We start from the raw sequence: 24,437 nt of genomic DNA, 5'->3' as shown, positions 1-24,437 counted from the left end.
CAAGTCATTATGACTATCTGGGTAGTCTCATCTGACATCCTCAGTGGGCTTCAAATAAAACACTCCCATTTCCTTAGCATACCATTTTTCATCATGGTGCCCCTTCTATGTGCTCTTCTCTGGCACCCGTCAGGTATTTCTAGCCGTGACAATACATCCCATATGGAGAATCTTTTTCACTTTGTTTCAGACAAAACCAGGCACAGTCTACTAGGAAGTCTACATAGATTCCATTAACCATTAAGTGTGGTTTGAGAATCAGGACTATCATACTGCCAATCCATTTTCATCACACATACAGGTGAGAATGTGACATTTTTGTAACTTTATTTTCAGAAATAATTAGTAAACATAAAAGTTAGTAATGAGTGAAAAATACCTCTTGAACTACACAACCAGTCAAAAGTTTGGACTCACCTACTCATTCAGTGGTTTGTCTATATTTTTAGTACTACCTCCGGTATCGCTTTCAAGACTGAACTAAACTGAACTGAACTATTGTAACAAATGAACTGAGACTATATATATATGTATATATATATATATAATTCTGTGGATATACATTTATGGAATCGTACTTAGGACTGGTCGCAAATACTGCGGGAGCAGGTGAGAGTCAAAGAGACTGTCAGATATTTAGCGGTATTAAAAAAATCCGTGTGGCAAAGGTCTCTAGTCTGGACTATGACTAGATCATTTGAAAACATGAATATGTTTTGACCTAAACCGTTTTACTTTAGCTTTGGCTGTATCTTTAAAGATGTTGCCCCAGTCTGAAGTCTTGTGCAGTCTCTAACCGAGTTTCTTTCAGGAATGCTCTGGATTTAGTTCCCCTTAATTCCGACTAGTTTCCCAATCCAAGCTGAGGAAAAAGTCATTCACATCATGGTACCGCTACCATCGTGTGTCACTGTGGGGATGGTGTCTTTAGGATGATGTATAGTGTTAGTTTTCCATCACATAGCAATTTGCCTGTAGGCCAAAAAGCTCAGAGTTGGTCTCCCATTGGCAGATCACCTTCTTCCATATGTCTCCGGTGTTGTTTCTTAACATTTTATTCTAATGGCCTGATTTGTGGATCTCTGCAGCCCCTTCAGAGTTAACACGGGTCATTTGGCTGATATTTAATGGTCCCATTAACTAGCTTTTCAGGTTAGCTGGACAGCCGTGGTTTTGGTGAGTTTGGAGTTGAGCCATATTCTTTGAGTTTCAGATAAAGGATAGAACAGCTCTTCACAAGATGTTAAAAAAAACGTTTTATACATCAACGTTGCCTAAACTTCTCCACAACTCCCTGACCTTTCCGGTGTGTTAGTTCTTGATTGTCATGAAGCTCTTTGTTTGCTAATGTTCTCTATGTTCACACCCCAGGGGCTTTCACACAACTGCTGCATTTATACTCAGGTTAAATTAAAAACCTTTGTGCTTTGGTTACTAATTAGGTGACTGAAAGCAAATGATTGCTGTAGATTTTATTTATGGGTACCACAGTAAAAGGGGTTGAACGCAAATGCATGCCACAGTTTTAAGATTTTTGTATTAAAAAAAAACCACTTCACTTCCAATACACAATTGATCTGCTGCATAAAATACCAATAAAAAAGTTTATGGGTGTAACATAACAAAATGTGAAAATGTTCAAGGGGGTTAGGGTACTTTTACAAGGCTCTGTAATACTGTTTCCTGGATTTGTGTCACATCAGTTCCTTAGTGTAAACTCGTAAACAATCTGAACCTGAACTTGTTTTTTGAAACAACAGAACATTTCAACAGTACAAACTGAGAACGGCTCTTATTTGTTTATTTCTGCTGGCTTGCATGCTGCTCCCACACTTGTCGTACAAACATTAGCATAAATCATTATGGCTAGCTGGGTAGTCACGTCAAACTTGCTCAGTGGGCTTTAAATAAAACACCCCTATTCCCCTAGCATACTGTTAGCATCATGTTGCGCCTTCTACATGCTCTTCTCTGGCACCCCTCAAGTATTTCCAGCTGTAACTGCACACCTCACAAGAGGAATATTTTCTTTCTTACCGAGACAGACAAAACCACTTTTAATAATCCAGACAGTTTCCATTGAGGCCTAAGGGTGGTTCAAGATTATAGTTCCCTTTCTGGCTCAGTAATATTTACTTTCAACACTTTGCACATAATCTATAACTCATGTATCATTTATATTTATCACACAGAGCAAACTATTTTAAGCCTCTCCTCCTCGGGATTTTGATGATTGTGGTTTACAGCTAATGAAAACCCAAAATTCAGTGTCTAAGAAAAAAAAAAAAACACTTGCAGAGGTTTTCTGAGCATCTAAATTGTCTCTCAGTCTGGGTCAGTAGGTTACACGAAGACTGGGGAAGACTGCTGACTGGACCGATGTTCAGTCATGACACCCTTCACAAGCAGGCAAAGCCACAAAAAGCCATCTCCAACGAAGCTGGTTGTTCACAGAAGGCTATATCGAAGCATGTTCATAGAAAGTTGAGTGGAAGGAAAAAGTGTGGTGGGAAAAGGTACACCAGCAACAAATCCCCAGCCTTCAGAGGATTGTAAAGCAAAACCCATACAAGAATTTGCAAGGAGCTTAAAAATCAAAGACTGAAGCTGGAGTCTGCGCATCAAGAGGCAATACGCACAAGATGAATCCTACAGATGGGCTCAGGATAAAAAACAACTGGACTGTTGCTTGGTGCTGTTTTAAAAGAGGATTTTGGATGCCCCCTAATCCAGATCAGATGGCCAAACCACCTCAACTCCTTTCAATTTCTGGATTTGCATCACATCAGTACCTTTGGGATAAACTCGTAAACAAGCTGAACCTGCAGCTCCACTTTCCATTCTATTCTTGTTCACTGCAGATGTTTACCTCTCATATAAAAGGTTACCGTACTTCTTATCATAGATTAGAAGCAATTTTTAGGACAGTAACACTAACGGGACTGAAGTATTTGTGAGAGGGGGAAATTATCTCAAGGAAACAAGAAAATAACTCAAAACTCCTTTTTGATTATAATAAATAATAATAAAGCGTCCTCCTCGGTGGCTAACCATGTTGCTAAAGTCAAGAAGCCATTCACTATGGGTGAAGAATTGATCCTGCCTGCTACTAAATATATTTATCGTGAACTTCTAGGAGAGGCTGTGCAATGATGGTGAGCTTAAAGTATCTAAGGATAGTTGCAATGTGAAAACACAAAATTACAGAGTAGACTGCTGAAAAACAAGCGGAGGGCTCCCACTGATTCAGCGTAATGATGGGAAGCATTTTACATGCACCTTTTATTTGTGAATAGTTATATTGGGATGATATTAAGAAAGTACCTCAGTTTTTGTGCTGGTCGTATAATTTTATTTCATTGTATTTATGCGCCACACCTTAAAGTCCAGTCTGTGAAAATATCGTCTGACATCAAACCGGTCTGTGGTGCTAAAAAAGCTTGGGTACGGATGCTTTAGAAATTATTAGTCTTTTATTTCAGCAGCACCTCTATTTAAGATGAGATTAAATTACATTTTCTCTTTATCTTTTATATCAGCAATAAAACTTTAAAAGCAATTGTCGCGTTTGGTCCCTCTTTGGATTAAGCTTCAGGTTGTGCTCTTTCTTTTTTTTTTAAATTAATTCAAGATCTATTCCTGTTGAAAGAAAATTTAAACGAGTCTCACAGCATTGTGGCATTGGAAAACAAGGCGGTGAGACAAACAGGTCCTTATGGGCACCAGTGGGGCTTAAGACCTATCCGAATAATATCACTCCATCACAGGCGGGAGGGAGGGATTGAAAAACGATCAGGCAGAAATTAGAAGATGAGAAAAAGATGGTGCAATCGAGAGGATGAGTCGGGCTCAGACACAAAAACAGGAATGGGATGAAGAGCAAAAGAGACGTGAGGAGACCGCGAGATCATTCAAATTTCTTTGAGTGTGTGCGCACGGGCGGGGCGGCGTATGCGAGCCCACAGCGCGCCTCTGTTTCGCTGCGTATGTGACCAGACTGTCTGTTTTTTTTTTTTTTTCTTTTTTCTGTCATTGTCTGTGTGTCTGTCAGAACATCTGTGTGAGTGAGCGTGTGCGTGTGCAGACTGAGACCCACGTGCATGTATGTATGGTGGTGTGGAGGGGATGCGGGGGGGGGGGCGGCGAGCAAGGTGGGGGGAGGAGGAGAGACATGATATAAATAATAGCAGGGGGCTTTAATATGTATGAGGCATCCGGGCAGTGGTCCACAACACACTAGAAGCCTTCACTGACTGATGGGAGAGAGAAGGAGGAGGGAGGAGGGGAGAGAGGGGGGGCTGCATACTAACCATTCGCAGATCAATTCTCTCCTCCCTCCATCTCCCATCCTTCCTCCTTTCTCTTTAGCCTATTTATCCTTTTTTTCCTTCCTCTGGACATTACTCTTACTTCTTCATCCTTTTTTCCCCCCCGCCGCAGTCTCCTCCTCTCGATTCATCCCTATATTCTTTGTCCCTCCTGTCCACTACGAGATGTAACGAGGTTTATTCCCGTGCTTTGTTGGGACATAAAACAAATAAATAAATACCTGTAGCGGCGTCAGGGGGGGGGGGGGGGGGGGGGGCGACAGGCTGTGCCCTTGGTCAAGGTGCCTGACCTAAGCTAAGTCGGCTAAGCAACCCCACTGTCAGGGGAGCGGCCCGGGGTGTAAGCTGGGGCAGAGGGGTCAGATGGATGGGGGGTAGGACGCGAGACGCAAAGCAGGAGAGTCTCTCCACAGGGGCTACATGCCCTCTAAAACAAACCACCAGTTATACTTTTCCACTCAGAGCCTCGTTTGTTTGTCTGTCCTTCCCCTCTCCCCGGTGACCGCCTCCCCTCGCCAACAAAGCATACCAAAGTGGTTTTGTCCTCTCCCTCCCTCCTTTCTTTTTCTTTCTTTCTTTCTTCCTTTCTTTCTTTTTTGTAATTTTTTTTTTCTTCGCCTTCCTTGTTGTTTGCGCCCGTAAACACTCGATACGCTTTACTCTCGCATATTCCCACACACCCTCTTCCCGGTCGTCTCTTTCCGATCATAAACCTCCGCTATCTCCGCCACCGCTCACATCCTTTTAGGCAGGTAGTAGCGCCGTTGTGTGTTCAAGGTTTCGAATGTAATCTTCGATCATAAATAATTTCATTAGAATGCTGATGGCTTAGGCCCTGTTTGAGTAGATGTGATGGGTTAGGCCATCTGCTCACCTGATAAGAACAGCTCTGTTTTATTAGCGTCTCCACAGAAGCCTCGGCTGCCTTGTTTACCTAGGCAATCCCAGGGCGAATTTCATTCCTACTGCACATTTAAGCTCTATTTACACACTCTCTGTCTCACTCTTTCCCTCCCCTATTCCCCCGCTTTATTTTCTTTCTGTCTGTTAATTGTCTGTCTGGTTCTGTCTTTTTCTTCCTTTCTTCTATCCTGGCACTGCTTCATGATTCTGGCCTAGCGTTGCTCAGTTTTACAGGTGAGCATGCAGACGAGTGTTTTAACATCTGTTTGAAAAGGGAAAGGTTAGAAAAGTTCAAACAACTCTCGTCCAACCGCTGAAATCAGATAATTACACACATTGTTTTAAAGGACACATCTTTTTACCCACCATCTGACTTGAAATCAGAATAAAATGCTGCTGCTTTAGGCCAATTAGGATTACTAAACTAATTTCTATTTATTAATTGCTAGAATAATAAGAGCAATATTTTTTTTATTGCTTTCCTCAATTTCAGAGGTTTACCTACATTAAGAAGAGTATGCCTTTAAGCTCAGATGATGATGTTATGGCTTAGCAAGCCTCTGATTAATTCACGGTATTTGAATTAATTGGGCATATTTTAAGGCACACATCAAAGATGCTACTTCCTTGTGTGACATCAAGGGAAAGTTTAAAGAAATCAACCAAGAGAACCGAGGATTTCCACAAGTCTGGTCATTGCTGGGTGAAACTTCCTGCCACGTTTATCCGTTCAAACAAATACACCGAATTAAAACAGCATGGGAATATTAGGCTTCTCGGGAAGTGTGGTTGGTCAGTGCAATCAACTCATTTCATGAAAGACAAACATCTTGTTGTTGTGAGTGCATGTTATGCGTAATCTGTGTGCCTGCTGAGCCAGTTACTGATCAAAAATGTAATTATGCTAACACACAGTGACAAGAAAGATTCTTCATCATACTGTTCTGGTAGAAGACTGATGCTGGATCAGAGAGTGTGAAATGTGTGTATCTAAAACAAAAGCAAAAGACCTTTTGAAGATGTGCACATCTTTCGATGAGTGAATGTTGCAAAAAAAAAAAAAAAAAAAAAACGGGAATCAGATGTGATTGCATCCACTGGCGTGGAGCGAATTAACCAAGCTACTCAGTGCGTAATTTCGTCAGAAACTGAAGTTACGCATGGCTGAAATAAACAGGAAACCAACATGCAAACTAACATGGACTACACGTCTGAGAAAGATGGAGAGGAGTTCTCAGGAATGTGTTGCTATCGGGCAAGTTGTCTGTCATGCCAACTAGTATCGACGGTGTTACATCCTGTCTGGAGACGTAGAGAAAAAAATGCAATTCTATGTGCGTTATGGGAATATCCAGGAAGACGGCGACAGCGTAAACAGCTGATCAGTCATGTCAGGTAAATGTCAGAACGTCAGAACTTATTCGGCAAATGCATTTCCAGCTCCTGTTTAGTGCATTACCTGTTCTTTGGAGAAGCCAAAAACCACCCGAAGCAAGAGTAAAACCTTTTTCACTAAATTGTGGAAGTTATTTCAAATGTTGTCGTTTGAATCAACCTTTCCTAATGCAATACTTCAAAATGCACATAAAAAACGTTGATGGAAACAACGCCTATTGGCCATACGGCTAAAAGTCATGCCTCAAAATAACTTTTTTTATTGTTATATTGTATTTCATACTTATTTAGTCAAAAATATACGGCCAAACACTGCAGCCAGGAAGTGCCATCGACGTTACAACTGGTATCTAAGTCAAGTTTCTTATTCTGTGATAAATCAAAGGGCTGATTTGCTGTTTTTAGGAAATCAGAATCACATTCAATGACGTCTAGCTCAAAGCATTGTTTTTTGAAACAACAGAACATTTCAACACTAAGACTGGTCAAAACATAACTGGATTAGAGCTACACAATCTATTTAATCATAATATCAATAGCAATATCAATGTGTGCAATGTCGCGGTCACAAAGGACTGTTTAGATGAAATATTTGGCAGGTTATTATATCTTTAGCATGTGTGGAAATGCTGCGTGCTAGTTATATATTTGACCTGTTGGAGGACTGTCACTGTGCTCAAGGTTCCTCCTTGATTTATGTTTCAGTGGCTGGGCTGCTAAAGCTCACAAAGTGGGGTTAGGATATTTTACAAAGGAAAACTGAGAAGAGTAAGAAAAAAATGATCGGTTATCTATATCTTTGTCACAATATTAAGCCATGGTGTCCCAATTAGATGATTTTGGATAATGGTGCACAGCCCAAAAATGGATTACTCTACACTGAACACAGAAGTTTAAAGCACAGTTTGAGATTTATGAAAACATTAATTAAATTTGAATTTCTTTTCTTTTTTTAGCATCAGGAGAACCTTAGACTAAAACAGACGTGAAAACCTCTGTATATAAAACAGGTCTGACTGGACTGAATTTATTATGCACCAATTACAGATTGTCTAAAACACAAATTTGACTTGTAAATTATAATGTATAGAATATGTTAAAACAGAGGTGCAGCTAGCATAGCATCCATGCAAGAAATGGCTTGGTTCAGGATGCCAATAAGTATAGAGGGGACTGTATTGTAAAACTGCAATGTTGCGGTACAAAGTTATCCCCGATGCCGGAAAACATTTTAGCTGTCCGCCTTAGTTCAAGCATTTTTATGCAGGCTGTGAGTTTCGCCTGAATCTCCTGGAGGTTATAAAGGCTTTACTTCAGAGTCACAACAGACAAAAGAATGATTAACACTGATCAATAGCTTTTCATTGTACAGTTGCCATGTGAATTTTAAACTCTGTAATAGGACATATTTAGGGTCTACAGGACAACATTATTCTTTTTATTGCCATCAATAGCACTAAATCACTGCAGGTTTTCGCGTAGAAATACACTCAATTACTCCTGTAATTGTACTTTTTTTTTCCTCCTCCTCTCTCGTGCTGTACCCATCCCTCTTCATCTTCCTCTTATCACACCTCCTCTCTTTTCCTACCCCTCTCTTTCTACCGCTTGCTGTCTCTATCTATCTTCCCATCCCCCTTGGTGTTTTTCCCCCCTCCCTACAATCAATGTGGCTTTTAAGATGCCTATCGATTTGTTCCCCTAGACAGGCCCAGCGCGCTGGGGCGACACTTTGATTGCTGGGCCAGTAATTACTGTTATTATTTATGCATCTGGGCAAAATGGCAGGACTTAACATTCACAGTACAAGAGGCCACAGGCAATCAACAAAGGTGAACACCTGGAGCAGTTGGGAGGGAGTTAAAGAACGAGAGCCACTCGGGGAATGAGTGCAAGGAGTGTAGACAAAGATAGTCACACAAACACACACATACACCCCTGGGACGCAGTATGAAAGCAGAGGTAGAAAATAGGCAAATGTGTGTAAATCCACTTAAATATATAATACAGATGTGGAGACAAATCAGCAAGTAACCAGAATTGGACAATTTGATTGGCCAATTTTAACCTAAACCAGGTCACAGAAAATACAACACTGTTTAATGCGGTAATTCAATATCACCAGTTGACTGAAAGTTTGCTACTTTCAGTATAAGTTAGGTGTTGTCAGAGGAATCATAAAAATGCAAGAGGAAAAAAAAGAAGATAAAACTGTATTTTCTGTGACATGCTTGTAGTTTGATCCTGTGTAATGATTACAAATACGGACCCGATATTCAAACCGGACACAGAGTTACGTTTGAAAGGTTTATTGAAGAGGTTGAGTTGTGGTAGATGAGGCAGGCAAACAAAACCAGACTGAACAGATGCAAACAGAACCAGACTGAACAGATGCAGCCAAAAAAGAAAAAAGAAAAAGCAGAGAACCAGCAGTGCATAACAAGATGAGCTGTTCTGGCAGGGAGTGGATGAGCGAGGCAGGTATATGTAGGCAGAGGATCAGGTGGAATGACTTGAGAGTAATTAGTGGCATCAGGTGGATCTGATAATGGTGTTGAGTGGCGGCTGGGAGGTGACCGAACAGAGAGTGGAATGAGCGAAGAGTCCAAACACAAAACCCAAATCATGACATTTAGAGTGCAAGACAGCAGACGAGAGAGACTTTTAGCAGGAAGGTTCAACGTATTGAAGAAAAGTTGCTGTTTCATCGCCCCGAGCGTTCAACCTCTGTCATTTATGCAGCATGTTTGGATTATGAAACATTAACCGGCTTTTGGAAATCTCTGTGTTACAGGAGGGATCTACGTTACGGATGTGCAATTATCCTACTAAAAGGGGCCACTTAAGCAAATGTGACTGTTGACAGGGGCCAAACCACTGTTTTTCCAAGAATATACTTAATAAAAACTGTTTATTTTTTTATTGTCTTGTTGCTGCCATAGATGTCAACTAAATTATAAAATGTAATCCGCCATACAGACAACAGACTTTTTATATCATCAACAAAAAAAACTCTCAAATGAGCAAGGTATTACTGTATTACTGTATTATGTTTAGTCTAATCACTTAAACTGAATATCTAAGCCTAAAAACAGGCCTGAATATGTCTTTAAATTAATCGCACCGCTTTTACTTCGGTAAATAAATACTTAAGTCTGTGTTTTAAAAGCTCCTTTTGATACTCTTTGTTTTAGGGCTAACTGACATTCGTAGGCAGGTCATGTCTCCCTCTGTTCACCTGGGCAGTTGTAAGATACTGATGTAGCTGCTGAAATTAGGAAACAAGAAGTGTTACCTTCAAAATTAAAGCAGTAAATTTGAATTTACATGCAGAACTAAAACATTAGGCCCATGAAATCAGGTCTGGTCAACATTCTCTTGGCAACACACACGCAGATTGAGGTTTTCAATACTACTAGCGGCACAAATCGCTAATATAGGCGTAAATATACACCAGCAAAATCCTTTGGTCCACTTGTTTGGACTGGACCAAAAGCAGACTTTTTTTTTTCATTTGGTGCAGTTTGCTTTCATATAGTACTTTTTGCAAGTGAACTATAACTCGTAACAATGCCAAGTGTGTTTCGATTGTTGCTCCCATTGGACCGAAGTGACTAGGGCGGGACGAAGCACAGACCAGGAAGTGGAGGAAAACTGTTATAATAATCCTGTGTGTTAGTTGGAATATATTTTTTTTGTTTAAAGATTCAAAGGGATTTAAAAGGATTGAAAATTGATATTTACATACTTACAGTATATTGATATTGGGTGAATAGGACTTTTATTGTGAAGTTTAAAAACCTGGTGGAGAAGGGGGATTTCCTGCTAGCCAGTGTAGCGGGGCTGTTGGGGAATGAGACGGAGATTGGAGCTTAATAGTTTTTTGACCTCGCCCTTCCCAGGTTCCGTTGGATCTTGAAATACTTAATTTTGTGGATATATTTTATGTTTTTTGTAATGTTGCGTTACGTTTTTTAGTAAACAGTTGAAAGCAAGAAGTGGACTTGTGGATTTATTTTCAAAGTATTATTTTTTGTGGAGTCAAGCCAAGGGATCATGATGAGCGTCAAGCTAAAGCTCCAATAAGGACAGTAAGAACCCACACTAATTTTGGAACGGTGTCAGAAAATGCGTCCTGCAAGCCGAAGGAGTCGCTAAGTAACAGGTACTATGCTACGTCCAAATAGACGTACGTTTGCTGTAGTTGGGTCGGATCGAGGCCGTTTCGTATTCACACTGGAAGCGAACTGCACTAGGGTCCGCTTAGCACCGGACCAAAACCACCTGAAAAAGTGGGTCTCAGTCCTGTTGTTTGGTTTGGACCAGGGTACGCTTCAGTGAATTCCAACCTGCACAAAAGATTCAAATGGAGGGCGGAAACGAATCCTGGTCCGTTTAAAGCGGACCAAACATAGCAGGTGTGAATACACTCTAAAACGCTGAAGACGGTTTAAAATTTCAACAAATTAATGATTTTGTCTTTTAAACTAGTAACACCTATTTCACAGCCACTCCTCTCTTACACAGTGTGACGGCGTCTCTACCCCAAAAATTAAATTATTAATGAACATTCATGACAGGAAGGCTTGAAATTAATACTTTAAAAGCTGTTCCTCTGTTGTCGTACAGTGTAGTTCTTGAAGAATAGTCTAAATCGGCTAAAATTACTATTGGCAGGTGAGAGATTAACAAAAAATGGAGATCAGAGATCAACCACAGACTTTGATAGGTACATCTCTACATAAGTTTTTTTTTATAAGCATGTATATCTGACAGAAACAGGAAGATGAGGTACCCTTACCTGTGAGAGCCCCAGATAGATGGAAACTGTCTCTGAGATGTAGAGGAAGCGTCCCTCCTGACTGACCACAAACACAAAGCCATCCAGAGACTGCAAACACACACACACACACACACACACGCACACACACATCCACACAAACATACACAAAAAGGTAAACAGAAACAAGAGAGACAAATTAGAGCAATTAGCATGTATCGAACAAATTGCAATGAGCTAGAGAACAAACAACATGTCACCCTTCGGCCTCTTCTCTCAATTCACAACTGCACACACACACACTAACGCACACGCCTCTTTGCAGCTACACACAGCAGCTGTGAGCAAGACCTGCATTATCAAACACACACGCATACATAAATTTAGCACAGAGAAACTGAGCTTATAGACCAGGGCTGTTTCAATCAGGTGTAATAACGTCAGAGACAAAGCTCCATCCTTGATCTCCAGCCACAAACACACACAACTAAACCCAAAGCAGACGCAGACAGAACCAGAGTCATTACAGGCTGCCGTGACTCTAATGAGAAGTGAAAGGTATACAGCCAGCCCATTAGAGGTTACTGCTTCAGAGAATAATATTAATCGTCATAACAGGCATCCAGGAGTGAGCCGACGCAGCCTCACAGACGCGTACAACAGACCTGGGCCACTTGGAGGTGAAAAAAAAAAAAAGAAAAAAGATTGCTTGTTTTGCTGGCCCAGGCGCTTAAAGTGGCAGCGGTAATTTATGCACAACTGACACATCCAGTATGCAAATGACTGGCCGGGGTGTGGGGCGTCATGTGTCGCAGAGAGGAGAAACCAGCCGCCTGAATGTCGGAGAACTAAAGTGCAATTATCAAGCTATTATGGGAGGGAGGACGGCTGGGAGGAGGAAAGAGGAAAAAAAAAATCATACAGTTTTTCTGGAGCGTTAATTTGATTTCTATCAGCGCCATTCCCTGAGCCTCCTCTCCCTCTTTAAAATGCCAGAGGAGGGGAGACACATGTGATATTTCTTTGTTTTAACACGGCCTCCTCACTTCTAAATTCCCAATTTCAGCTCTTTATCTGTTCCTACTTATTCCCCCCCTTCCAAGTCCAAAGCAAAAGCTGCGGGACGACCTTCTTTGCACTTCCTCTGAGTCTTTGTACATTCTGCATTTCATCACTCCTGCAACTCCCCCTGCCCCAGAATGCCCCTCAGGCTCCATTCATCAGTCGATCCAAAAGAGAGGCAGACAACAACACTGTCCGAGCGCCTGAGCTTTATCAGATGTTTGCGTCTGTGTATACAAATTCACTTGGGAGTCTGCCTGGAAATATTAAATTGAGGAGCGGACTGAAATCTGCCATCTAAATAAACCGTGCTTCAACAGCGGTGTGCAAATTTTTCACCTTTTGTCACATTACAACCACAAACCTGCGCGTATGTTTGTGGTGTTTTAGGTGATGAACCAACACAAAGTGATTTATATTCGTGGAGGGAAACAATTGTTGTTGTTTTTTTTTACAGGAAAAAAATCTGAAAAGTGTGGCATGCATCTTCATTTTGCTCCCCTGTGCTAAAAAGAACCACCTTTCTCTACAGTTACACCAGCAAATATTTTTTTTGCAGTTTCTCTCCATCAGCTGCACATCTTAAGACTGAAATGTTTCCTTATTCATCTCTGCAAAGTCTTACAAGCAATTTCTGATTAGATGGAGATCATCCATGAACATTGCATTTCAAATTGTGCCACGGATTCTCTGCTGAATTTCAGTCTGACCTATGACTGTGCCATTTAAACATAATGAATATGTCTCAAAGGGGGCATATCATGCTTTTCATGGTTTTCCTTTTCATGTTGAAATCATTCAGTTGTGGTCTATATAAAGTGGAACTGCAATGCTTTGGTCTCAATGCATCATTAATTTGCTCCCACATTACCCCTTTTAACCCATGGTTTGACGAGCGTCTAAGAGCAACTAATTTTGGTGCGGTTTCTTTAAATCTAAAGGGAGCATGTCTCATCCTGCTCTGTTCCAGGATGCAGGGCGTTCCACTCCACTCTGTTTGACTTTTTTCATAACATGAACAAGCAATTATTTATCCACTTGTAGCTTCAGCATCCTTCAGCTCCGCGAAATAAGAAAATGCAGAATTTGCAAGACTGGTAAGCCGGAAGTCCATGGCTTTGTTTAGCAGTTCTGCAGCAAATACTGTAACGCAATAGTTCCAAAAATTTAATAGAAAACAGAAAAACTGAACAGCTTGAAAAAATATGAAAATAAGAATATAAAGATATCTATGCAGCTCTTTGATAGAGCACATTTGAATTTTCTAGAGACTCCTAGAGACTCCAAATAAACAACTAAATGTAGTTAAAGGCTAAAAAGGTTCACTTTGCATGATATGTCTAGACTTGACTGCTAGCTGAATTCTCACGGTATTTGTGCGTCCACACACAAACACACAACAATCCATCTTGTCCCACGCTCGCCTCAACCGTTTGTGACCAACCCAAACGGCTTGCCCAATCACGTTGCAGTATTATGGTTTAAGGCGGGACATACAGCTGTGACGCAAGCAAGAGCTGCCGAAACCACAGCCTAACCAAAAATAAACATGGCAGCACATGTGGCTGCTGCTATCACATCTGTTTTGTCAGAATCCACAATTACCATGAGTGTCACTATCCAAATAAGTTCGCCTTGACCAGCGTAACTTGTTGTGGTTTCTAAAGCCAACCTTTGGTAGGCGGGCACAAAGTGTCGCTTCGCCCAATCAGGTTGAACTTCTGATAATGTGTAGAATGGAGAGTGCTCCACATGATCAATCTGGCTCCCCAGGTTATGATGTGTCCCCCTTGATCTAAACTCTTATATTGCAGATTCTGATTGTATGTTTTGGGTCGTTGACTTTATGCTAGGTGAACGCATGACACATGACCTTTTAGTGGACAGTTATTCTTTGAGTATTGTCTTGCATTTAGTTCCATGCATCTTCTATCAACTCTGATCATCTTCCCTGTCCCTGGTGAAGAAAAGCCTCCTTAGCAGCATGATGCAGCCACCACCTGAGTTGTAGATCTCTGCAGCTCCTTCAGCGTTACCAGAACAGCTCAAGCTCAATCAGAATAAAGTAGCTGCTTTGCTGATGAATACTCTCTTTGCTCAGACTGGTATTTTATCTGGATGCTTTTGTGCCACACAGTATTTTCAGTTTTCAGATGATGGATCCAACAGCTGTCTCTGAGATGTTCAAAGCTTGAGATGTGGTATTATAACCTAGCCCCGCTTTAAAACTCTCCATAACCTCTCTGCTGCGTTCCTTGATCTTCATGGGACGCGTTGTTCACTCGTTCAGAGCGTTATGCTTACTGAAATGAAATCAAAGCCACGTCCAAATCTTTTATTAACGAGGTAACTTCTAAAGGCAATGGATTGAACTGAGTTTTATACAGGGATATGATAGTAATGGGGCTAAATAAAAATTGCATGGAAACCGTAAACGATGCATAACTTCCCTTCCACTTCACAATTTTGTATCACAAAAAAAAAAATCGCTATTAAATACAATAAATTTATGCTCGTCTATACACCAAAAAGTTCATACATTTAGTAGGGTATTGTAGGCATGGGAAGTTACGCAGCTTAGGTACTGTAAGTTAAATATCTTCCAATTATGTGGGCATAGCAAGAGTTTCTGTTTTTTTTTTTATAAAATTCATGTGTCCTGACTTTATGATGGTCACAGGAAAAAGCGACACGGTTTGACTCAGCTTTGGTTGTTACCTGCAGGAGGTGAGCCCCAAGGTGCTGCTCAAACATATCAGTGGCCAGAGAATGAGATGATCGTCTCACTGCAAAAGAAAAAGACAAAAGCGTATCAGTCTCCACGTAAATGAGTTAATTTTGACTGTAAAGAAGACATGTTTAGTTATTGTGATTAATAATCTTTCTATGCACACATTGTAACATGAAAAGAAATAAGGAGATGGTGGAAGACAAGTTACGTTCTGAGACACTATAAGCTGTATTCAGCTTTGTTTTACCTACGGTGCAAGATAAAATCAGCTGGACTGAATGAGGTACCTCATTTATGACAATAAATGAGTGATGAAATGCATCGCATCATTTGGTTACTGTTCGTAATGTCCTTAAGACGAATTATCCGATACATTTTATAGAAAAATAAACAGAGATGTTTGGAGTGGCTGTTTGTCCCAAAGTCTGGAAGCCTCCAAGCTATCTGGTCGTTTCACCCTTTCCGGTTTTGATCCTGGGAACACAAAATAAACTGCATGCCTATAAGAGGTCCAAAGGCTTCAAAGAGTTTAATGCTGGGAAATATTTACCTCTAAGTTTGGACTTGGATATAAGAAGAGCTTTATACTCACTTTAACGTTCATTCTGCTATAAATTAGAAAACCAAAGAGACTTAGATCCACTTTCTTCCCTGTTTTGATGCTTACTTTGAACTTCTGTGCAAGTCATCTGACGATGACTTGCACTGAAGATGCTTAAGTGCATTAAGTTGCATGTGAATGATTATGTTAGCAAGCAATTGAACAGCTGTACCCAATCCATTGGCTGGTGGGTGTATGTGTAGCATAAATTAAGTGCATATTAGGGTTAAAAAATAAAATTTCTTCATGTTTGGACCACTATTAAACAACTTTAAATGTTATGCTGAAGATGAAAAACATTGGCTTGCAACTTTTTGTTTTATTACAGAAAGCATAGTGATAAGGGTCCCTATTAATAAGTATATAAAGTTTCACCATTTCCACACCTATTTCATAATGTTACACAGTTATTTCTTCAAATGATCTTCTAATCTTCTAATAAAAAAAAAAAAATGTAACAACTTTTTTTTGTCTCGTGTCTTGTGCCAGGGGTCCCTCGCCCATTTAGATCCCAAATTTCATCTAAAATGTGTGTGAAGCTTTGAATAAAACAAAGTTCAAACCAGCAGAGACAACTTTCATGCTTCACGTATTCTATTAAAATATCAGCGAAACCAAACAAACCAGAACTGGACTTTCATGTCTCGACCTAACTGAATATTTTATGTATAACTCTCAATTCAGAGTTGGTAATATTTGCTTTGTTGCGTTTGTCCTTGCTTCCCGGAAATCTGTCGGTCACCCCTCTCCTGTCAGCGCACTCGTGAAATCCTTGTGAATTTTTTTTTCAAAAGCTGAGCTGATATTGCGTGACGTGTCGGGCAAAGCAGGAGAAGAAAACAAAAGAAAAACACACGCAAACGCATAGGAAAATAGCTGCATATTTGATCGCCCAGCAACAGATACTAACGTTTGATTTGCAAAGCGTTTCCCCTACAGGTGATTGTCATAGACAGCCTGCAGTTTTTTAAATAATTTACATCTGATTAGAGAGGAGTCAACCATGAAAGAAATGTAGCGAAGGAGTGCTATGCGAGTCACATCATTCAATCTCTGCCAGACACACACACACACACACACACCTATACATATATAGTGTCTGCATCACAACTCTTAATGCATCCCAAACACAAGCTATCAGAGCTGCTTCAGTGCCAAAGTGGTGCTGTTTACCAAGGCAATTACAATACAAATAGAGTTGGAGGTGGTTAGACGGAGGGGTGGGGGGTGGATAGGTGCGAGAAGAGCAGTAAGAGGGGAGGGAAAATGAGAAAACACTAAAGAAGGCGAGAGTGATCACTTTCTCCAAAGCAAACGTGGCGGCGGGGCAGGCCGTGGTGACGTGGAAGATTAATTTACCAATCAGCCATCTTTATTGTTTTATGTCAGAAAGAGTGTGTGGCAGGAAGGGTGCGCGCGCGAGCACCTGCCAGGGTGCAAACAAACACACTCGCGTCTTCACATGGTGGGGACCATATGTGAAAACTAATCTCACTCCAACAGAGATGCTTTACAACACAACATTCCCTATGTAGCAGAGAGACAAACTGTGTGCGTGTGTGTGTGTGTGTGTGTGTGTGTGTGTGTGCATGATTGGGTGGATGTGAGTCTGTGCGTGTATGCATGGCTTTAAGGATCATCAGATACCTGTGTGGGTGTGTGTTGCTGCAAAGCTGAGGGAAATCAATAAGCGTTATGACAGGAAAATGAAAGCACTGCTCTGGGTTACAAGTGAACACAGAGGGAGACTCAGAACACATTAACACACACAGACATGCCACACAAACACACACATACACACACACACGCACATTTCGGAATTACACACAACATGATCTGCGATTAAACAACTCAAATAGCGACCCCCCCACCCCAACACACATACACACACACACAAACTCTCTCACACACACACACAGAGTTGCTGGACAAAGCCACTGTGGCATTGTGAGATTGGGGTCCCCTCTGTGTGACAGAGTGTGAATATAAATAAGGCAAGTCCATTCAGGCCTGTGAAAGGGGGTCTGGGTGCTGGGACCCTTCAGCCTAGCCAGTCGCTGCCTGGACAGAGAGGGGGGGGGGGGGGGCGGATGGGGGAGTCCATCGAGCTTTCCTCCCTGCCTGTCAGGCTCCCCTCTGGGGCAGCGCCGGGAGCTGCAGCGCTGAGAAGTCTGGAGGAAGCGACCCCCATCATGACTATACAAGAATAGATTCAAACAATGCATCACACAAACACACACACACACGCACACACACTCATTGATCTAAGTTAGAGTGTATAATATACTTGGAATGTGTGAGTGTGTTGACTTTGAGACCACGGATCCCTGGAGGGGTGAAGGTGATGGTGGGTGATCAGTTGTGCTGAGTAGCGTCAGCGGGGAGAAGGAAACGCTGGATGTGACAAGAGGCCGGCAGGGCTGACAGATGAGTCACACCCATCCACACACGCACAAACACAAACACACACACACACACACACACACACACACACACTTGCAGACAAATACACAGAGGACCATTTATTACAGGCTGCCATGGCACAAAAGGGCTGGCCAGGAAACCAAAACACTGGACCTGGTGTGTGTGTGTGTGTGTGTGTGTGTGTGTGTGTGTGTGTGTGTGTGTGTGTGTGTGTGTGTGTGTGTTCTTGCACACATGTGTTGTCTCGCAGCAGTGTTGGTATCTCACCGCGAGAACAAAGATCCTTCTGTAGTGGTGCTGTGAACCTATACGTCTGTGCACAGGGGATTTGTAGGATTCTCTTGTAGGATTCTAACAAACATTATATAAAAAAAAAAAACCTCTGCTATAGCTTTAAGACATCTATGTTTTCTAATCATTTAAACAATAATTTGGTTGATCTTTTTTAAAGTTTAAACTAAGAGACATAAGAGAATACAGCAACAAAGAGTTGTGTATTAGAATTTTTTGGTCATTTTAATCAAGCATTACATGCATTGTATGACTATATAATTTAATTTTGGGGCTCTAAGTCAGTTTATACCCCCATTTTTTCTCATGGGTTTGCATTTCATCCAAAGAGTCATAGTCATAAACAAACTATTTTGTACCTGTGTAGTTAATTATTGGATTTTTGATTTATTTTTATAAGGATAGTTAAGTGTATGAATAATTATCTGGTGGCATAGCCATAAGAATGCTCAAATCTCACAGATAACTCAATGTAAATGTTAATTATTATCTGAATATTTTTTATTCAACCTTATTTTTAATGATTATGCCGCCGATATCTACAGGTCCAGTCCACTGTTATAATATGTGACAGATTATGACCCTTGATTAAATCAAATTTCAGGGATTAATATACGATGTTTTCCTAAAATGACTGTCTATCTAGGTACACAAAGGACCCTCCTGATGGCAAATAGCATTAATTAAAGACATATAACCCAAATTTCCTTGCACCTTACACTTAGTAGATTATAGAAAACATAGGAAATTAAAGGTTATCAAGATATACACACATTGTGTGTATATCGTGTGGAAATCATGCATAGTCAGTAAGTAACATCATACTGCATACAGGTCCTTTGTATGCAGTACAAAGGTCCTGGAGGTACTGCATACAAAGGATGCAGTACCTCCAAGAGTCAGGTACAAAACAACTCAAACAGCAGAAGTACTAAACGACAAAGAGGCAAAATTACCCACATCAATAAACACCTTGCAAACACAGTCTCCTTCGTTAGAATAGAATAGAACAGAATAATCATTTGTTGTCCCACAGTGAGGAAATTCAGGAGACTCGGCAGCAAGGGTAAAATAAAACAAAGGGGAAAACAAGAAAACCGTACAGTTATGAAGAATGCCAAACTCAGGTTAAATGAAATGTGCGACTTAGCAGGATGACCTGAAAGTGCGCTAACTGTGCATGTTTAATTGTGCATTAAAAACAGCAACAGACCATCTACAAAAAAATGGAAGAAAAAAAAAACCCAGTGCAATTAGCATGGATGTCAACAACTTATTAAGCTTGTTGGAAGCAGTGACAGCTCTAATGTCTAACAGCTGCTGGGAGGAAATAATCCGCAATAGTGCTCCATGGTGCGCTTTTCTGCACCTAGAGGGTAGCAGTCTGTCCCTGTTTCATGCATGGGGTGGGACATTTTCCAACAGTGATGTTATTTTAGTCCTTCTGTCCCCCAAAACCTGCACTGGGTATAGAGTCTGCAAGACAAGAGCATCAGTGTTGTGACTGCAGTCCAGTTATTGTTAAGGTGAACACCCAGGTACTTAGAAGAGTCCCCATTCTCAACGTCAGTACCCTAAATGTTCACTGTGTCATTGTGGTGGGTCTGTGGTCCAACACCAGCTCCTTGTTCCACCCCCCCCCCCCCCCCCCCTTTGATCAAGATATGGTTCTGCTGGGACCGGTCCATAAAGTCATGTGTCCACTGTCTGTACTCTGAGGCAGCGTCACCTGTAATGGGGGAAGTCTGTTCTCCACTGAAACAGGTGGTGTTCAACTCCTGAGAGCTGCAGCTTTTCCCTCAGAAGTGGATGGATGGTATTAAAAGTACTATTTTAATAGTGCTTTTAAAATCAAATAGCATTTAAAATCAAATAGCATGATCATCACAGTGCTTTCAGGCTTCTCTTGGTGGGTCAGAGTTAGGGACAGGAAGTAGATGATGTCATCATTTACCCCGATGGTAGACGAACTGCAGCGGCTCCAATGAAGACCTCACCAGGGGGCCAGAATGGTTGAGGAACAACATCTTAAGGGTCTTAATAAGATGCGAGGTCAGTGCTTCTGGCCTGTGGCTGCTCAGGTCTTAGGCATCCGTGGTCTTAGGCGCTGCTACAACACACGAGGTCTTCCACAGGTGAGGTACTTTGCTCAGCTTCACATTCAGGTTGAACACGTATCTCATGATGCAACTCACTTGATCTGCGCAGCCCCTCAGGAGCCTGGAGCCGATGCCATCTTGGACCTGCTGCCTTTCACTCCTTGATCTTTTGCAAACTACCTCCACCTTCGGCAGGTACGAACGGACACATGGCCAATACACATGTCTCACGACATAAATCTCCTTTTTATCCCCAAAAAAAAAAGACAGATACAAATGTAAAAAAAAAGCAGAAAACAGCAAAAGGGTAAGTGATCGGCAACAGCTTACCCTCAATAATTCTATTTTTCATTATGTTTTCCCTCTGTATATACGTAATCTCTCTGCATTTAGTCAGGACCGAAGATACGCAGGGTTGTTTTCACTTGATTTCATCATAGAGCTAAAATGTAAATGTTTGACCTTAAACTCAAATATCAAAACAACACAAATTAAAACAGAGAAAAACTATAATAAATTAAGACAAGTAAACATGTAATCTAAGTCTTTAACCTTTTTTTTTGTTGTTTTGGTTTTTTTATGTGATGTCTAATGTTTCTTTGTCTTTGGGTGCAACCAACATCTTGAAAATAACCCATGAACAGCTCTGCCTGATCAGTTCTAGATGAACCCATTCCAAAGGACGTGTTACTGAGTGGTGGGATTTTTCTTTTCATGAAGACATCGAAGTGAAATTAGCTAATATTTTGTCCTGAGGAAATCAAACTGAGTGTCCTAACTAGTAGCCAGCAGTGTTGGTGGTGTCTTTATGGATGGAAAAAAAGTTTTTCTATTCTCATTCAGCAAGCAAGTCAAGTTCTACATAAACACACATGCATGGTTAGATGCCTTCTATCTTTCTGGACCCTTTATTAAATGCATAAGTTTAACTTTAAAATGACCAATGATAGTTTTATGTTGATCCTATGCGGTTTTATGTTTTTATTCACATGTATTTTATTGATTTAAAATGTTATTGGTTCTTTAGGTGTTGTCGATATTTAGCTATTATCTGTACAGCACCACGACATCTGTTTGTTTTAAACGCTTCATAAATAAAGTTGCATTGGATTGGACAAAAGATCCATACCTTAAGCATTAAGCAAAAGTGAAAGCGTATACTTAGTTGTGCTCTGTCTGTCTTCAGCATCCTAAAGCTGCAAACCAAATCTTGCATGCAGACAACAGCAAAGCGACAGAAACTAACAAAGGGAAAGTTTGCCGTTTGTAACTTTTCTCCATAACCACGTTTGTAAAGCTGAAACAACACAATTTTTTTTCAATCAGCCACTATTGGCTGCAGTCAGTTCACAAAGAAGATTGCTCTAACTAAGTGCAGAGGAAACCATGCAGATTAAGTCCTGAGGATCCAAGCAATTTCCAGCTTTGCACCTCAATATTTGCAGAGTAAATTTATTTGAGTTCTGCTAATAATTTTTGCACAATGTGGTGTTATTCTGAATAACAAAAGCAGCAACTGGATTTTGTGCAAAAATGTATCCTACATTAACGAAATCCTTAGAAAGAATTAAGTGTTACTGGGTTAAATTTTGGTTTCTATGCCTTTGTGGCGATATCTTAGTGAATTTGTCTCTAATTGCATATCTAGGTCTTTATCAGATGTAATCATGCTTCCAAAGTCACCCATTTATGAAGTGTTTTTAAAAAACAATTATTGGCTATAAGATAAGGTAAGATTAGAAATACCTTTATAGTTCCACATTGGGGGAACTCGGGCATGACAGTGGCAAAAACACATGGACAGAGTTACACACTGAATCATTAAAAGAAAACAAGCTTATCTAAAGATACGTTCTAAAACAACAAAAATAGAACTTATCAGAAAGGCAAAAAATGAAAATAAAGTATTGCACAGTTATTGATGATAAACGTGACAAACATGCGATAGTAATACGGCTCTGAACTCAATAATTTATTTAAAGAGGTGCTCTTATTAAAGTACAGGTACGGTGTAGGGTTTACAATGTGATGCATTAGGATTTTCCACCATTGCCTCGAATCAAAATTTGCTCAAACTCAAAACAGTCATTAACATTAAAACTGCCCAAACTGGATGTCAACAAGTTTTCAGATAGCTGGGTAAGATGTTCGGGTCTATTTATTTCAGCAACTCAATTGACCGGCTGAATCACAGTATATAGATGCCTCTGCAAATTGCTGCCGTTTAACATGGCAAGTACTAGAAAAACAGAGTTGGACTCAGAAACAGTGGATGGATGGATGGATGGATGGATGGATGGATGGTTAAAACAGGTTTCTCTTGAAATTTAAATTTTCCTGTGTAAATAAAGGTGAAGAAGAACTGATAAAAAAATATGGACAGCTTTGATTGCTTTGATCTGTATTTAAGAACATGAACATTGAAAAATATTTTAACCTTGCAAGTGGAAATATCTGGAAAAAAAAACTTTTGATAAGAGTGTTTCTCAAAGTGGAAGTCAGTGCTTCCTTTAATTAATTTTGCCATGAAGGTTGGTGGATTTTATCAATATGCTTGAGTGCCAACTTTGCAAAACACAGTGATATTCAGCTATGATGGCTGGGATTAAATGTTGTGTTTGTAAATAAAAGTCCTAAAATCCAGTTGTGCAGTTTAAAGCTAGCAGAAAAGACGAACTACAGAGGAGGAGATGACTCAAACACTATGCTGGGGATTTTTAACCAAATGACATTTTTCCTCTACGAAGCTGAAGATCCACCAAAGAGTCCTACCTCTCTAGCAGGACTGCTTTTGGGCTACATTTCTACCTGCCTGTGTCTGATTTGGTCCTGGATACGGTAAGAGAAACACAGGGGGGGGGGGGGAACTACCGCAGATAACAACCTGAGCTCCTGAAAAGGTTCCAGCAGGGAAAACGCAAAAACCGATGCCTTACGAAACGCTTTTGCTCAAACCTGTTCAAACAATCGTGAGAATGGACACAATGTTACCATTAATTTAAGAAATCAGGACTTAAATGAGAACTTGAATCATAACAAATCTCCTCTTAAGGTGGTTTCCCTTTTACACTTTTTTTACTTCTGCGTACATGCGTGTACAGCGAACACTTTAGTGTGCAGACCTGGACGCAGAGCTGCGAGTGCAGCAGAGATCTTTGATCCTCCTGTCACACTCCCCCTTCATTAGCTCCCCAGGACTTGGCTCTGAGGTTTAATTTCATTGTGGGAATAGGAGACAGAAAGGGTCGGGGTGCGACTGGACACGTTAATTATAGTCTGATTCGCAGGTCAATTCTCGGGGTCTCCCCAGCGCACCGCGAGAAGAAAAGATCTGAATGAGTGAATGAAAAATTTGAAGGATTTTCATTAGATCGCTGTCTAATACATAATTTAGTCCCAGTTAAGTCCACAAGGATTGGCGGCACGTGCTCATGAACACACACTTGACCACATGTACACACCTTTTCTTCCTCTAGTGTAGTGTAAGTGTTTTTTTTTTTTTTTTAACCAGGTGAGCAAGTTACCGCTGGAACCAGTAATACAGCAAACACTCATCTGCTCCTTCGGTTTCGCTCCATCTCCTTATTGGTCTTCGTCTCCCCCAAGTTCTGTGGTTCTGATCGCCCGCTGTTTACCACAACCCAAATGCGGCGTTTCAGGCTCGCCTGTCAGGGTGAGTGAGAGAAAGTGACCCTAATCGTGGCGTCTTTCTCTGGCACAATTATCTTCTCACTCCGGCATCCATTCCCTCCCTCCTTCCCCTCTATCTCTCGGTCCCTTCTCAATCACTCCCTCGCTCCGTTTGCGGTCGAACATAATTTGA

The 24,437-nt window shown here is 40.9% G+C and overlaps 1 protein-coding gene across 4 annotated transcripts in view; it reads right to left on the bottom strand.

The window, feature by feature from the left end:
• The window catches only part of npas1 (neuronal PAS domain protein 1), a 67,990-nt gene that overhangs the window by 14,047 nt on the left and 29,506 nt on the right, over positions 1-24,437 (bottom strand). For all 4 annotated transcript variants that reach the window (XM_036130205.1, XM_036130204.1, XM_036130206.1 and 1 more), the window contains exons 4-5: positions 15,187-15,254; positions 11,428-11,517 (exon numbers count right to left, since the gene is read on the bottom strand). In XM_036130205.1, coding sequence (XP_035986098.1) covers positions 11,428-11,517; positions 15,187-15,254 — 158 coding nt within the window. The remainder of the gene's footprint in view (positions 1-11,427; positions 11,518-15,186; positions 15,255-24,437) is intronic.

This window comes from Fundulus heteroclitus, unplaced genomic scaffold, assembly GCF_011125445.2.
Source record: "Fundulus heteroclitus isolate FHET01 unplaced genomic scaffold, MU-UCD_Fhet_4.1 scaffold_300, whole genome shotgun sequence".
Taxonomy (NCBI): domain Eukaryota; kingdom Metazoa; phylum Chordata; class Actinopteri; order Cyprinodontiformes; family Fundulidae; genus Fundulus; species Fundulus heteroclitus.
This window is presented reverse-complemented; position numbering and strand designations above follow the sequence as displayed.